General features: G+C 34.3%; 1 protein-coding gene across 1 annotated transcript in view; it reads left to right on the plus strand.

The window, feature by feature from the left end:
- DPY19L2 (dpy-19 like 2) overlaps positions 1 to 16,351 on the plus strand; it is an 89,502-nt gene that overhangs the window by 18,745 nt on the left and 54,406 nt on the right. The window contains exons 6-9 of the mRNA XM_004269911.3: positions 1,802 to 1,895; positions 6,551 to 6,608; positions 8,327 to 8,418; positions 10,667 to 10,766. Of these exons, the coding sequence (XP_004269959.1) occupies positions 1,802 to 1,895; positions 6,551 to 6,608; positions 8,327 to 8,418; positions 10,667 to 10,766 (344 nt within the window). The remainder of the gene's footprint in view (positions 1 to 1,801; positions 1,896 to 6,550; positions 6,609 to 8,326; positions 8,419 to 10,666; positions 10,767 to 16,351) is intronic.

Here is a 16,351-nt window from a genome sequence, read left to right on the forward strand (position 1 = left end):
AGATATTTGAGGGCAATTAGACTGTTTTTTTTTTTTTTTTGTACAAACTAAAGGAATTGAGCGACTGCCTGAACCAGCTTATAAGGTATAAACTTTTCTGAGGGATGGGAAAAAATCACCTTATATATATACATATATGGTATTTATTAAGTTGCCACTAAGTTATAGGTTAGTGTTGGCACTTGGGACCCCAAGATAAACTGGGTAAACATGGGGCCTTACCCTCATAGAGTTTGCAACATAAGAGGGATGTTAGCGGTTACAACTGTGGTGGATGTTACAAATAGGAAAATAAGATTGCTGAGGTTAGGAGAAGTGTTTCAAGAATAGGAACCATAATTTTCCAAAGTCCTGAGGCAAGGGAGAACTGAAAGAAAGCTAGATTTCCTAGAGCAGAGAGATAGAGAAGAAAACATGGTGTGAAATGATGCTTAGAATGTAAGCAAGGGTCCGATAATGAAGGACCATTTACTAGTTAAGGATTTTATGTGTATTCATTGAAGACTTTTGACAGATTTTTATTTTCAAAACACAATTTTGGCAGTTACATGGAAAAGACACTAGTAAAGGACAAAAGTGAATTCAGTGAGGCCAGGTAGGAAACTATTTTGCTCTCAGCAAGTGATTGCAGGAAAGGTAACTGGAAAATGAATGGATTTGAGAGATAGCTGGAAGGAGAAACGACAAGATTTGGTAATTGTTTGATGGGGAAGGGGAAGGAGAATGAATTTATGTAACACTGTTGGGTTTCTGGCTTAATTGAGTCCCTCCATTCAAAGTGGTATGAAACATTTTTAAAAGTAGCAGGTTTGAATTGCTATTAATTCGAGGTACCTGAGAAACCCCAAAGTGTAGATGTCAAGAGGCTACCTGCGTATACATACCTATAGGAATAAGAAGAAAGTTCTCATCTGAAGGTACACTTGGAGTCATCTGTATATAGATGATAATTGGAACCATGGAACTGGAAGAATTTCTTTAAGGAGAATATACAGACTGAGAAAAGAAGAAGGTATATGACAGAGCCTAAGGTGGTCCAACATTGAAGGGGGGTGGTGTAAAAGGATGAGAAGTTACTAGGACAGACTGAAAAGGAATGATCAGAGAAGAAGAAGAAATCAGAAAGGCCAACCTTTAGATCCTGGCTCCACCAGTTACAGCTAAATAACTTTTGACAAGTTACTTAAGTTTTCTGTGTTGTTTTCTCAACCATTAAAAAACGTATTTTCATACCAAGTAATTTCAAAGATTTGTTCTGAGTATTATGTGAGATGATGATTGCAAAGTACCTAGTAGATTATGTGTGTGTGTTAATATATATATATATGTATTGTCTTATACACAGGATATATTAAGTATTAAGGTCCTGGCTATACATGATAATGGATTAATTTATCCCATACAGACTAAAGCTGCTCCTTGAAGTCAGGGGCCGTATTTTACTCATCCTAGAGCCTAGCAAAAGATAAAATTAATGCAATGGATTTTCGCTTGTAATTTATCAGATGGCTCTACAGACAGTTCTAGATACGGAACAATAGCAGCATCACCTAAATAAAATGAAGCACCAACTAATCATTACACTATAACAACACTTCAATAGGGAAAAGTATAAATGTAACTAATAATGCCTCATGGATGGGGAAAGTACTAATGTAACTATTAAATAGAGCAGCAGTCTGAGCAGCAAAGCTTTCAGCAAATTCACTAGCTCTTGATTACAAAGCATTGAGATAATTATGCCCAATTACTGTATAGTAATTTATTCATTAAATACTGAATAATCTGTGTCTTTTTAAAGGATTGGGAGACCCTGCTTGCTTTTATGTTGGTGTGATTTTTATTTTAAATGGAATAATGATGGGATTGTTCTTCATATATGGTGCATACTTGAGGTAAGACTACTGTATTAAAAGATCTTTCAGTGGGATAATAAGGACTTTCTGACATTTGTTGATTAAATTAAAAGGATAGGGCTTCCCTGGTGGCGCAGTGGTTGAGAGTCCGCCTGCCAATGCAGGGGACACGGGTTCGTGCCCCGGTCCGGGAGGATCCCACATGGCGCGGAGTGGCTGGGCCCGTGAGCCATGGCTGCTGAGCCTGTGTGTCCAGAGCCTGTGCTCCGCAACGGGAGAGGACACAACAGTGAGAGACCCGCGTACAAAAATAAATAAATAATTAATTAATTAAAAGGATAAATAACAAGATTAATTGACTAATAGTAGGAAACCTTTAGATTTTATTTTTTTCAGAAGCTGAGCCAAATATGCAGCCAAAAGCTAGAGCTGTCACTAAAACAATATCTTAAAGGCCTGTCTTTTATCCTTATGGGGGTATTTTTTAAGCTTATTAAGATTCCTGAACAAAGATTTTAATGAAAATACCTCTAGATCATGTGTAAAATTATTATAACATTAGAGGGGATCTTTGGTTGGCATTAGTAGCAAAGTATTAATATTTCTAATTTTCATCTCTGTACATGTGAAATTAAGAAAGCAGTAAAAGAAAATGTATATCACTTGTAGCATACACTTACATTTGATAGCCTATCTTTCTTGATAACAGCACCACAATTTTGTTTGGGGTAGCAGGGTGCCCAATTTCAGGTGATAGGTTGAAGTTAACTATGACCATTGTGTATTCTGCTTCCCACTCTCCATTGCATGTTGGGAGAGCCATATGAGCTAGCTTTTCTGGTGAAAAAGAAAGTGAAATCAGACTTGGTTACACCAGGAAAGCATTTGCCTTTCTAACAAAAGGTTAGATTCAGCTGCCGCTTTTCTGTTATTTTCCTGCTTTTACCTGGATGTGATACCTGGAGCTATTGCAGTCATTTTGTGATCATGAGGAAAAGGCCATAAACATAGCACATATGTCTGCCTTTTTTTTTTTTTTGCGGTATGTGGGCCTCTCACAAACCCTGCAGTTCCTCTATTCCTGTGCTTTCTAAAGATTCTATAGTCTTTTGAGAATCTTTCACTTACATATTAGCCATAAACCATACTTGTTTTATTGTTTTTGTTTTTGTTTTTTGTGGTACGCGACCTCTCACTGTTGTGGCTTCTCCTGTTGCGGAGCACAGGCTCTGGACGCGCAGGCTCAACAGCCATGGCTCACGGGCCCAGCTGCTCCGCGGCATGTGGGATCCTCCCAGACCGGGGCACGAACCCCTGTCTCCTGCATCGGCAGGTGGACCCTCAACCACTGCGCCACCAGGGAAGCCCTCATATGTCTGCCTTAACATCCTTCTGCTGCTGAACCAATGCCAACAGACACTTATCTTTTATTTTCTTGTTGAATGATATAATAAGCATCCATATTATTTAAGACACTTCTGTCAGATTTTGTTTTTGACAACAGAATACATTTTTAGCTGAATCATCAGATTTCTTTACAATGTTATTCTTGAACTGTGCAACATTAAAAGTGAAAAATCTAGATTTAATCTTTCAACAATTACTGAGTTTTCATAAGGTTTATGTTTCTATAGAGATTAATACATATATACCCCTTGGTTTTGGAAGTTTTCAGCATAAAAATCCTAGCACAGAATCAGTGAAAAATTGTGATCTTGATAAAATTGTTGGCCTTGATAAGCTGATTTTAAAATTATTCAGAAATGCACAGGGCCTAAAATAGTTGAGACAATCCTGAAGGAAATGTGAGAACTTGCTTCATTAATTATTTCTGTATTATAAAGCTAATGTAAATAAGACAATGTGATATTGGCATAGAGATAGACAAGTAGATCACTGGAATAAAGTAGAACCCAGAAGCAGAAATGTACATTGATATACACCTGGTATATGACAAAGTGGATATTACAGATCAGTGAGTAAGGATAGGCTTCTCAATAAATGGTGCTGAAATAATGGGGAGATCATATGGAACAAAGCAGAGTCAGAACTTATGAAAAACAAATACTAGTTGGATTAAAAACTCAAATGTGATAGACAAAATTATAAAATGTTTAAAATGTTATATAGAAGATTATCATCAGTAACTTGGGGGTAAGAAAGGATTTCCTAAACAAGGTACAGAAGTCCAGCCATGAAGAAAAAAACTGATAAATTTGATGAAAAGAATTTAAGTTCCTCAAGATATAATAGAATGAAAAGATAAGCCACAAGCTGGGAAAAGATACTGCAAAGCATGTATGCAATGTGGTATCCAGACTTACATTCATTAATTAGACAAATATTTATTGAATGCCTACTGTGACTGGGAGCACTATTCTAGGTGCTAGGAAAACAAAACAAACAATCCCTGTCCTCATGGAATTTATATTCTAGGGGATAGACAAAGACTAAGAAGATAGACCACCCAACTGAAAATCGGACAAAATATTTATGAATAGACATTTCCCAGAAGAATTCCAGATTGCCAATAAACATGTAAAATTGACCACCATCATTAATTATGGGGAAAAGACTAATTTAAACCACAATGAGATACCATTTCACACCTACTAGATTTACAAAGGCAACTTTTAACCCTGGTGGGTGGATATATAAATTAGTACAGCTATTTTGGAAAAATGGTGTGCATTATCTAGTAATTTGAAGATACACGTACCTTATAACTCAGCAATTCCAATTTAAAGTAAATATGCCTAAGAAACTCTTTTATGTACACCAGAAAATATATACAAGAACATAGCAGCATTGTTTGTACTAGCTCCAAACTAGAAACAACTTAAGTGTCCTTTAGCAGAGAAGTGTACACATTGTAGGTTTATTAATACAGTGAAATACTGTACAACAGTGATAATGAACTATAGCTACAAACATCAATGTGGAAAAGTCTTACAAATATAATGTTGAATGAATCAAGGCATGCACAAAATTTAAAAATACTGCATACTTATATTTGTATAAAGTTTAAACACAGATTAAATGATAGTATGATATGTATATAGAAGCAGTTATATTGGTAATCACAAAACTCAGGATAGTGGCTGTCTTAAGAGGTGGCAAGTGAGGTCTCAGGGTGTGATCAGTTTTCTGTTTCAATGATATATGGTAGTTACAAGAATATCTACTTTATAAGTGTTCTATAAGCTATCTAGAAATTTTTATGTACTTTTCTATATGTGTGTCAGATAGGAAAAATACATAAGCTCATCAGTATTTTGAGGGAAAGGATGACTTTTAGATTATGTTAACAGGCTTTAAATTGTTCTAGTTTAAAAAATAGTTTATTTATTATGCTTTTTTCAAATATGGAAAATGTTACACGAGACTAAGACATTTTAAAAGTTAGTACTTTTCATTGGGAGAGCTACCCAAAAGGTGAAAGTCTTCTCTAAATTGGTTACACAGTTCTAGAATATCAAATACATTATTAGGCTCCAGTCTTTAAGAAGGATATGTAGATATAACATATGTTGGCTATAAAAGTGTCACCAAAACTGTGAGGAGATTAGAAACTATGGCATATGAGAATATGAGAAACAAAAGAAATAGGGATTTGGGGAAATTTTTCTATTTCTTACCTTGGCCACCCTTCCGCACTGGCACTAACTTGGAAGGTAGATATTCCATTTCTATTCTTTTGGTGGTTAATGATAAAATGTTAACATGCATATCTAACTTGATCAAGTCTAAAATTAATTGATATCTTTCCTCTTCTTTTTGATCAGTACAAGGAATTTCAGAACACTTTACTTCAAAACAGCCCCTAGCATCTTGTAATTATTACCGTAATTTAGTACTTCTAGTACCCCTCCACAGCAGTCATCACTGTTATTTTTTGTTGTCAAATCTTCCTTAGATTTATCCACATGTTCCTAGTTTCTATATGCAGCATTTGTTCTTGCTTCTCACACCTTCCTCCTTTCAATTTCTTCTTTTCTGATGTGCGTCCTTTGAATTTCCCTTAGTGAAAACTGTTAAAGGTAAATTACTTCCCATTGGCTTTCCTCTGCTTGTTTTGTTAAACTCATTCTTTCCTTTTTTCAATCATTCAACCAATATTTATTGTCTTCCGAGTCTGAAGCTGTGTATATAATGATGAACAATACTTTAAAGAAAAGGCAACTTTAAGAAGTGGTTTTTAATCTTTGATAATAATCAGCCATCCTTGATCTCAGTTTTGTATTCTACATTGTTGTTTCTTGGGACTCAACAAAAGAATATTTGCAGTAGTTTAGATGGTTCAGTTACCGCTAAATGAAACTGTTAGACTCTTCATCTCTCAGTCACTGAAATCCAATTTGGAATGACAAAAATTTGCCTCCACTCAGAATATTCAAAGAATACAGTATAAACTCTAAAGTGCTGGCCTGTTCGTTAAAAATAATTTTATGTTCACATATAATATTTTACATAGAAAATATTTTAAATATAAAATTAATGACATTCAGATTACTTTGTATGTACACTTTGTATGCTTTTACATTCAAGAATAAAACAACTACATGGGTACTTTTGAAATTTTTACTGTTATTTTATATGGTTTAGTACTATGACATTTTAAAAATCTAAGATAATTTTGTGAAAAACTCACTATATTTTACATGAATTTTGATTGTATACATTTTTTTTTACAGTGGGACTCAACTTGGAGGTCTAATTACAGTATTATGCTACTTTTTCAACCATGGAGAGGTTTGTTTTCTAGAAAATAATTTGTACAAATAGAAGGGGTGGCATAGGAACAAGGAAACTTATTCATCAAAACAGTATTTAATTGTATATTACTTAGGATTTGACAGTATTTTAAAGAACCTTGTGTTGTAAGTTGATGTTTTAATCATGTTGATCCACATTTTTACATAATAATTAGAATTTATGGTGTGAGCTATCTTGCCTGGTTTTAGAATATATATATATGTTACATATATTTTATAGAAAAAGGAAGTACTATATTAGTTGAGTTTAGGCACTTTATGTACATTATCTCACTCCCACCAAAATTTTTAGGGAGGTGGCTGTTATCCTCACAGTAGAAGATATGAAATTGAAATTTGGAGAGGATAAGTTACGTACTCAAGATTCCACATTCACACCATGATGAAGCTGGGTTTCCTCTTCTACATCTTTCTGGCTCTAAAACCTTACTTCTTTCTGTTACATCATGCTGCCTTTTTAATTACACAAAATGCTGAATTCAAAATACAAATTAACTTACTAACTCAGCCCAATAAGACATGGTCCACCTAAAAAGAGTTCATGGAAACTTACTTAGAATATGATAGATTCATTCAACAAAATATCAAGTACAAAATGTGTGCCAGAGTCTGTGTTAGATGCTGAGGATATGGCCAAGAAAAGTGGAAGAATCTGACTGCTAGTTTTTGGAAGCAAAATATGTAGTATGTTATGGCACAGATTATATAGGGTGGAAGTCTCTATCCATTACTATTGGGAAAGGTAGATACTTGGTTAATTTTAAAAAATCAGTTAGACAAGGGAATCATAAAAATTATACATAAGTATCTTAAATATATTAACTTAAAGCAAACAAATACATTGTCAGTCACCAGTGTATTAGTATAAACACAAGACCTTTTCTTTGAGTATGCCAGATGACTGACACTATGAGTTGACCTTCTTATACATACCGTAACTCACCTTCCGAGGTTTACGATTTTGGTTTCCTGGAAGAAGAGCAATAAATTTTAAGACTCTTGCAAAGTTGTAAGAGTTTAGATTCTTTCTAGAATTTCAGAATTCTTGATATAAAATTTTATAATATTCCCACCCATATGTTTTGGAAATAGTTTTAAAGTCTATATGAAAATTTAATTAATACTTTCATTGTATACATCATATCAGTGAATCCCAAATACTTCTAGTTGTTTTTAGAAATTTATAGTTAACTCTTTCAAAGGTATATTTCACAAATTCAGAGACAGTCTTAATTACTTGTAGTGAGTGTCTATACACATTAAACTTGTCATGTGTAAACATTTGGTGTTTGTGAATGCCCTAGGTGACATTTGTTTAGATATTTTTCTGAGCATGTATAAATCCCAAAGCCCTGGGTTGCCCAGGGTCATCACTGAAGAGCTGGAATGTGGATCTGGTTTGTCTTTCCCAGAATTCTCACTGCTCCTAACCCTATCATCTTGTTTGTCCTTCGAGTGTCCTTACGTTTGGCCTGATCTATCTTTCACTTGTTTCTGGACTTGCTAGTTAATGGCTCTCTACCTAATGGCTATGTGCTGTAAGAGAACTCCAAAAACTGAGGAGCTATACCAGGTATCCAGAAATAAATGAGCCTAGTATTAAAATTACTAAAACCAGCCCACCCATGATTTTTTAAATTAATTGTGTTTATTGCAATGGAACATAGAGTGAGGTAAGCATTTTATTGATTTCAGGCTACTCGGGTGATGTGGACACCACCTCTCCGGGAAAGTTTTTCATATCCATTTCTTGTACTTCAGATGTACATCTTAACTGTGATTCTCAGGTAATTTTTATTTATAAAACGAAACTAGCTAAATTGTAAATTTCTCAAAATTACTTCAACCTATTGTTATAATTACTAAATTTGGACTCTATTTTAAAAAATTACTTCAAAAATAAATTGTGTGTCCAGTTTAAAAAGAATCTAAAATTGCTATGTAAAAAATCGTTTTCCACTTAAGAGTCTAGGCTACAGGTTTTACATAACTGTTATGTTTTAATAAACCAATATGTATGTGTTCATATATATTTGGTAAAGATGCAAAGGTTTTTGAGAAAGTATTACTTTTTTCCCTCAATGCTTATGTACTCTGACTCATTGTTGTCCATCCTGTGGTTTTGATGAAGCATGAAAAAAAAAAGTGTTCTATGCACAAATAAATTTGGGAAATGCTAGGTTGGATAGATAAGGAGTATCTATATTCATATGTTTATGACTATATCGGAACTACAGATGTTTCTAGAAACTCAGCCAAAGTTTCATCTCAACTGTTTTTCCTGGACACATTTTTTGGTTGGGATTAATTTTATAAGCATTTCAGAAATTTTAAAAGTCTGAGGAACAACAACAAAAACATAAATAGTAGAATACTATAAATAACTTTACCATAGAGATAGGTTCATAGAATGTTCATGAGATCTCTTATTGAGAGAGTGATCACTGTCCCCTCCAAACTCCCAGAGAAACTCGTAGTTCACTTACTAGTACCCATCAGATTTTGCCTATATTAAGATCATTTGTGTACATGTCTTCTTTCTTTCTTAAAACTGTAAATTTGTTAATAAAGCATACATACACAAATGTCTAAACATACACTTAATGTATTAAAATGCCACTGGAAACAGAGACCGTGCCACATTTATCTCTTTAACCATGGAGCACTTAGCACACTGCCATGTAGACATTTAAGGCCCTTATATGTTAGCTTAAGGAAGGTAAATAAAGGCATACTGGCGTGACTACCAACCTCTAGAAAGGTGCAGACTACCTTGTGGTTTGTTAACCTACATGAAAGTTTATTTTTGGATTGAATATGGATTTGGGAATCTGATCCTTATCCCGATTTCTATATCTTTGCTCTAAACCTTATCTTCTCTCAAAGATTATGGTAGAGGAAGCTGCCTATTTATCCCCACTCATTCCCAGTTAAATTTCTAGAAAGATGGTTTATTTTCCATTTTTATTTTTTGAAGTGATATTAGTCTAACCAATCAGAGAGTTCATGGAATTAAATATGTTAATTAGAACATTTAGAATTGTATCCTTGAGTGCATGTGTTATACTCCATTCCTTAGCCAAAAGTAATTTTTATTTTATAACTGAGTACTTAGTGAATATATTTTGTGATAATATTATTAAACAATATGATCATTAAAAATTTTCCTTTTGAAAATGTATATACCACAGTACAAGAATTTATGGAAATCCAATACAACCTTTATAAAAAGAAGAGTTACAGTTTTATAATTTACACAAAATACGTGCATTTCTTTTTTTCATATTCTAAAAGGTAATAAAATCTGTGTGGTAAAAGGTATTGGTTACTGATAAATCTCATGATTGCAGAATGGACGGTTTAAACTTCAATATGCATTAGTTTAACTGTATTCCAGAATTATTTCTTTAAAGTCATTGTTTAAAATCTCTTTAGGTTTTTCTCATAGTCGTTAGCTTATTATTTCACCAGCACTTATACTTTTCTTCATTGCTTTTTGAAACATAAAAGTGGTGGTATATGAAAGTTATTGCTGCTCATGTAGTATAAATATCTCGAGGTATGCAAGGTCAGTTCAGATTCTACTTTCTGACATTCTTGCTGGAGTATTAAATTTCTAATGTCATGCATAGTTAAAGAAAAATAAATTTTTAGTTGAATATAGTTGATTTACAATATTTTATTAGTTTCAGGTATACAGAATAGTGATTCATTATTTTTACAGATTATATACTCCATTAAAAGTTTACAAAATAATGACTTGAATTCCCTGTGCTATATGTTTAAGATACCTACTGATAAACTAGATACAATACTTTATTTAAAGCTCTAATTTTGTTTGTTTTATTATAAACATTTTTATAACCCAGATATTTTAAGTTCTTCTTAATGAGCTTTTAAAAGTTAACTATATTTTGTTGTCTAACATCAAAGGTAAGGGGATCAATAGATTTTAGCATTTTGCAACTAGTCATTCAGTTTAATGATAGGCTACTTTTATAGTAAAACTTACTGGTGTCAATTCTCTCCATTAAGGACATCGAACAATAGTAAAAAGCATTTTATTGCACTGTGCCTTTCCAATGTTGCTTTTATGCTTCCCTGGCAATTTGCTCAGTTTATACTTTTTACACAGGTAAGATGATTTTAAACTAATTTAAGTTGAATGCAAGATGTGCTTGCTTGTTTCCATAGGAAAAAAAAATTTTATTGAAGTATAGTTGATTTACAATATTGTGCTAATTTCTGCTGTACAGCAAAGTGACTCAGTTATACACATATATACGTTCTTTTTTTATATTCTTTTTCATTACAGAGAAATTTTAAATGTGATTATATTTGTGCCCTAATAGATTTTCAAAATATGGAATAATTACAAAGTTTATATACATGTGTGTTTTTTTTTACTCATATAAATCTACCTTCTGTTAATGTGTTTGTTAGTTAGGCAGATATTAAACCTGCAAAAGACTTTTTCCTCTTATTTTAATCCATAATTTTTCCTGTTGGTATTTGAGATGATCTCTGTAAACCTTCCTGTAGATTTTCCTTTTGTCTGAGGAATCATTTTAGGTGCCAAGCTGCGCAACATGGTAAGGGCCACTTAGATTCTTCATGGTAGGGGATTTCTGCTTCTAATCCAGCTAAATGTTGGCTGTTCTGTCTGAAGAGCAGAATCTTACTGGACACCATTTCTCAGAGCTTTAATCATGGTATTATTCAGTGAATTGAGGCCATATCCTGTTTCTTCAAACAACTAAGTAACTAATAGCAAGAAACTGAGCTGGGGAAGCAGAGAGTAAAAGGTCAATTTGGATGAAATTTCCTACTATGATTTTTCTTTAGAACTCCTTTCCACCTAACTAACAAACACTGATAATATGTAATGATGTTCTTTATTGGCAGTGAGAAATTCTGCCAAGAATCCTTGTGCTGCCAATTGTCTACAAAGAATGAAGTTATAACCACAACTTAATTGATGCTGCATGTTTAAAGCATGTTAAGAGTATTCTCTCTGCCTTACTTCCTTATATTTGGTCTATAACAAACACAGAATTTCTGTGGTTTTCATTATTTGCATATGCCAACATAGTAGAATAGATTTCTAATGTGCATCATTTCCTGGCAAGGAAATGTATTAATTTAGCTCCTTCGGTAATTTTGATATTGCCTTAATGATTTTCTATCCATTCAAAAGTTATACTATACTTTTACTTGTTGTTGTTTCTTTTTTTTTGAGATGTAATTAACATTTTGTAAGTTTAAGATATACGATGTATCAATACATTATTATATTGCAATATGATTATCCCCTGATTAACACCATAGTGTTATTTAACACCTCTATCAAGTCACATAATTATTATTTCATTCTTGTGGTGAGAACGTTTAAGATCTAGTTTCTTAGCAACTTTGAATTATATGATACAGTATTGACTATAATAACTATGCTATGCATTAGAACTGCAGAACTTATTCATCTTCTAGTTGCAAGTTTGTATACTTTGTCCAACATCTCTCTAATTCCCCCACCCCCAAGCCCCTGTTAATCACCATTCTACTCTCTGTTTTTACAAGTTTGGCTTTTTTAGATTCCACATACAAGTGATAAAATAAAGTATTTGTCTTTGTCTGACTTATCTCACTTAGCATAATGCCTTCAAGGTCCATCTGTGTTGTCACAAATGGCAGGATTTATATATATATATATATATATATTTATATACATATATATGTATATTTATATACATATATATATGTGTGTGTAGCATGTCTTCTTTATCCATTCATCTGTAGATGGACACTTAGGTTGTTTCCATACCTTGGCTATTGTGCATAATGCTGCAGTAAACATAGATGTGTAGATATCTCTTCAATATTCTGTTTTCATTTCCTTTGGAATATGTACCCAGAAGTGGGATTGCTGGATCATATGGTAGCGGTATTTTAAATTTTTTGAGAAACCTCCATAGTGGTTTTCATAGTGGCTCCACCAATATATTTACATTCCCATTAACAGTGCACAAGGGTTCCCTTTCCTCCACATCCTCACCAACATTTGTTTTCTTTTGTCTTCTTGATGATAACCTTTCTAATAGGTATGGAGGGATATCTTACTGTGGATTTGATTTTATTTCCCTGATGATTAGTGATATTGGGTGTCTTTTCAGGTACCTGTTGGCCATTTGGATGTATTCTTTTGAAAAATATTTATTGTTCCTCTACCCATTTTTTAATCAGTTTTTTTTTCGTTATGAGTTCTTTATACATTTTGGATATTAAGATTTCACCTAATAGATGATCTGCAAATATTTTCTCCCGTTGCATAGGTTGCCTTTTCATTTTGTTGATTGTTTCCTATGTTGTGCAGAAGCTTTTTATCAATAGTTTGATGTAGTCTCACTTGTTGATTTTTGCTTTTGTTGCTTGTGCTTTTGGTGTTACAATCCAAAAAATCATTGCCATGATGAGGGTCAAGGAGCTTATTCCCTAAGTTTTCTTCTAGGGGTTTTATGGCATCAGGTCTTATATTTAAGTCTTTAATCCATTTTAAGTTAATTTTTGTGAGTGGTGTAAGATAGAAGTCCAATTTCATGTAAATATCCAGTTTTCCTGACACCATTTATTGAAGACATTATTTTTCCCCCTAAGTATTCTTGGCTTCCTTGTCAAATATTAATTGACAGTATATGCATGGGTTTACTTATGGTCACTCAATCTGTTCCATTGCTGTGTATATTAGTCTTTATTCCTGTACCATACTGTTTTGATTACTGTAGTTGATAGAGTAATGGGGGTTCCTTATATGTTACAGTCCTTTTTTTTTTTTTTGCTGCTTTTAGGATTCTCTCTTTGATTTTTAAGTTTCATTATAGTGTGTCTTAGGGAAGGTATTTTTCAGTTACAGTAATGGGGTGATTTATTAGCTTTGTGAACTTACATGTCCAAATCTCTTCATAGGTTTGGAAGTTCTCAGCTATTATTTCTTTAAATAAACTTTCTGTCCTTTCTCCCTCTCTTTTCATAGAACTCTGGTGATTCTCTTATTTGATCATTTGATATTTTCATATAAATCACATAGACTTTCTTCACTCTTTTTCATTCTTTTTTCTTCTTTCTCCTCTGACAGCGTATTTCAAAGTTCCTATCTAACTCACTGTTCTGTCTTCTGTTTGGTCTGTTCTGATGTTGATACTCTATTGCAGTTTTCATTTCATTCATTGAATTCTTCAGTTCCAGAATTTGTTTTGTTCTTTTAATCATTTTTATCTCTTTGTTAATCTTCTCATGTTTTTCATGTATTTTTATCCTGATTTCATTGAATTGTATTTCTGTATTTTCTTGTACCTCATCGAGTTTCCACAAAACAGCTATTCTGAATTCTTTATCAGGTAAATCGTAGAATTCTGTTAGAGTTTGGTTACTGGAGGACTATTGAGATTTTTTGGTGATATTTCATGTTATTCTTATTCATGTTTCCTTGATTCTTCATGTTCCTTGAAGTTTTGTGTTGCAGTTTTTGCATTTCAGGTTGCCTTCAGGTGGGATATATTCTTCATTCATCCTGCTTATATCTGGGGTTTTCTCTAACCTTATATGGATACACCTGCTTCATGCTTCTTGCTCCCTCTGTGGCAGAATTATTAAGCTTGTATGTCTTTTCTAGACAGGCCCACAGACCCTGGCCTCTTTTTCACATGAGCTCCTTATCTACTAGAACTCACTCTTACTGCCACACGAAGGAACATGAAAAAGGAGACAGCTGCAGAGTCGGGAGAGGTGTGAGTTTAACACTCAGGAGGTGTCAAGAGTGCCTGCAGGCCAAGTGGAGGGATCCTTGGGTGGTTTTCTCAGCAGCTGGTAGGCAGGTTTCCTGCCAGAGTCCTGAGCACAACCAGAAGGAACTGCATCCTTTTAATGCCCTCTGATATTCTTATTTGCCTCTTTCTCAATCTCCTACCTGCCCCAGTCATGGAGGTCGCACCGCAGAGCTCTGAGTGCTGTGGGAAAGAAATTGTTTTTTCCAGCAATGTCCTGCATAGCTGGGGATGCCAGGCACACACTCATCATTCTCCTTTTCTCCCATGGGAGAGGTTGCCACTGGCTAGTTCAGGCTCTCACTGTGCCACCTTGGGGATAGGGTGGTGTTGACAAAGTTCCTCTTACTCTCTCTAGTGCATCCAAACTCATATATATTTTTGCTCCAATGAAGTGCTTGAGCCTCTCCTCAGGAAGACTGGATTCTACAGGGCTCTCTTGTCTGTGGGTGTCTGCCCAAGTCAGCAGTATCCAGATTTTCTTCAACCATAGCTGAGAAGAGCTGGGATTAGTTCACTGGCTCCTGCTTATTCCACAGCCTGTACTGAGGAACTGTACTGTCTGCTTATTACCAGATACATAGGTGGGCAAGACTCCTTCCGGGACCCTTGGCATATGGTGCTGGATCCCACAACTTCCACAGAGGCACTTTTGTTCATGGGTGGATGCCAAATTTTAGTTGTTAAAAGGGGGAGGCAGAAAAGCAGGACACCTTATGCTGCCATGATGCTGACGTAACTCCCAGCTTTTAGTTTTCTGAATTAACGTGTAAAGTTTTGTTTGCTTCTGTTTTTTTTTTTTTAATACGTGAAGATAATTCAATGTTATTTTTCTGGGAGTGTTCTAAGGCTTTTATTCTTGATTATATTTTTCACAGATTAAAGTTAAGATTAGTTCACGTCTCTTGCACATATTGTCTGAGAAATGGGGCTGAAGGACTCAAGGACTGGCTATATTTTAAAGGAAAAAAGTTACAAGCAACAGTTGTAGAAACCTAGAATATTTGGAGTGAGAAGACCTTAAAGCATTATCATTCTTAAGAAACTGAGAAATTGTGACTTATTCAGTAACTGGATTTTAATTTATAATATGCTCTATTTTCTTATATTTTATTAGAGAATTCCCATTCATGTAGGAGAGATTGTTATGACCAAGCACAGTAACAGGGGTAGTTGCAGAAAGGAGGTTATAAAATCAGAAGTGATAGAGATGCAGATTATTTCCGGAAGAGATAGTATCAATATATCTATACAAAACTGGTTGTCAATTTCATATTCTTTCTTTATATAACTGATTCTTTGCTTGGGTATGTATAAAGCCATATCTCTTTTAATATTTAAATTAATGTGACTCCATGACCTCATCTTGCTTATAAGAAGATTATTTTCTTCCTACCCTGGAGTTTCTCTTCCAACGATAAGCCCATCGGCTATTTATTTGGGCCAAATATCAGGACTAGATGTTTTTGCCTCACTGTTGAAGCCAGAAATGAGACTACTTGTATCTGGAGGATTCAGAAATCTGGGTACACAGTCAAAGCCACCACACTGCTGTTTAGCAAAACTTACCCCTTCTGCATGGAATTTGACCCTCAGTTAACCTTCTAGCTCTCTTCCCTTAGAAATCTGCTAGTGTTGTGTGACCATGATGTTACTAGGCAAGTTGCTTGGTGATTGCCTAATTGCATCCGAGAGGAAGAAATTGTAAGTGAGCTAAGTTCTTCCTGAGGGGGATGCCTTGACTTTGGGCTTCCTGAAGTAAAGTGACTCTCTTCAGTGTCATTTCCCTTGCAGAAGTTTCCATGGGTTATGGATCTTCTAAGCCAGAGTGGCTTCTGCATTTATGTGATGTGCATCTTCTTTCTTTGCTCCTGAGTTGTCACCTGGGGTGAGGCTACCATGA

This window comes from Orcinus orca, chromosome 9 (assembly GCF_937001465.1).
Source record: "Orcinus orca chromosome 9, mOrcOrc1.1, whole genome shotgun sequence".
Classification (NCBI taxonomy): Eukaryota; Metazoa; Chordata; class Mammalia; order Artiodactyla; family Delphinidae; genus Orcinus; species Orcinus orca.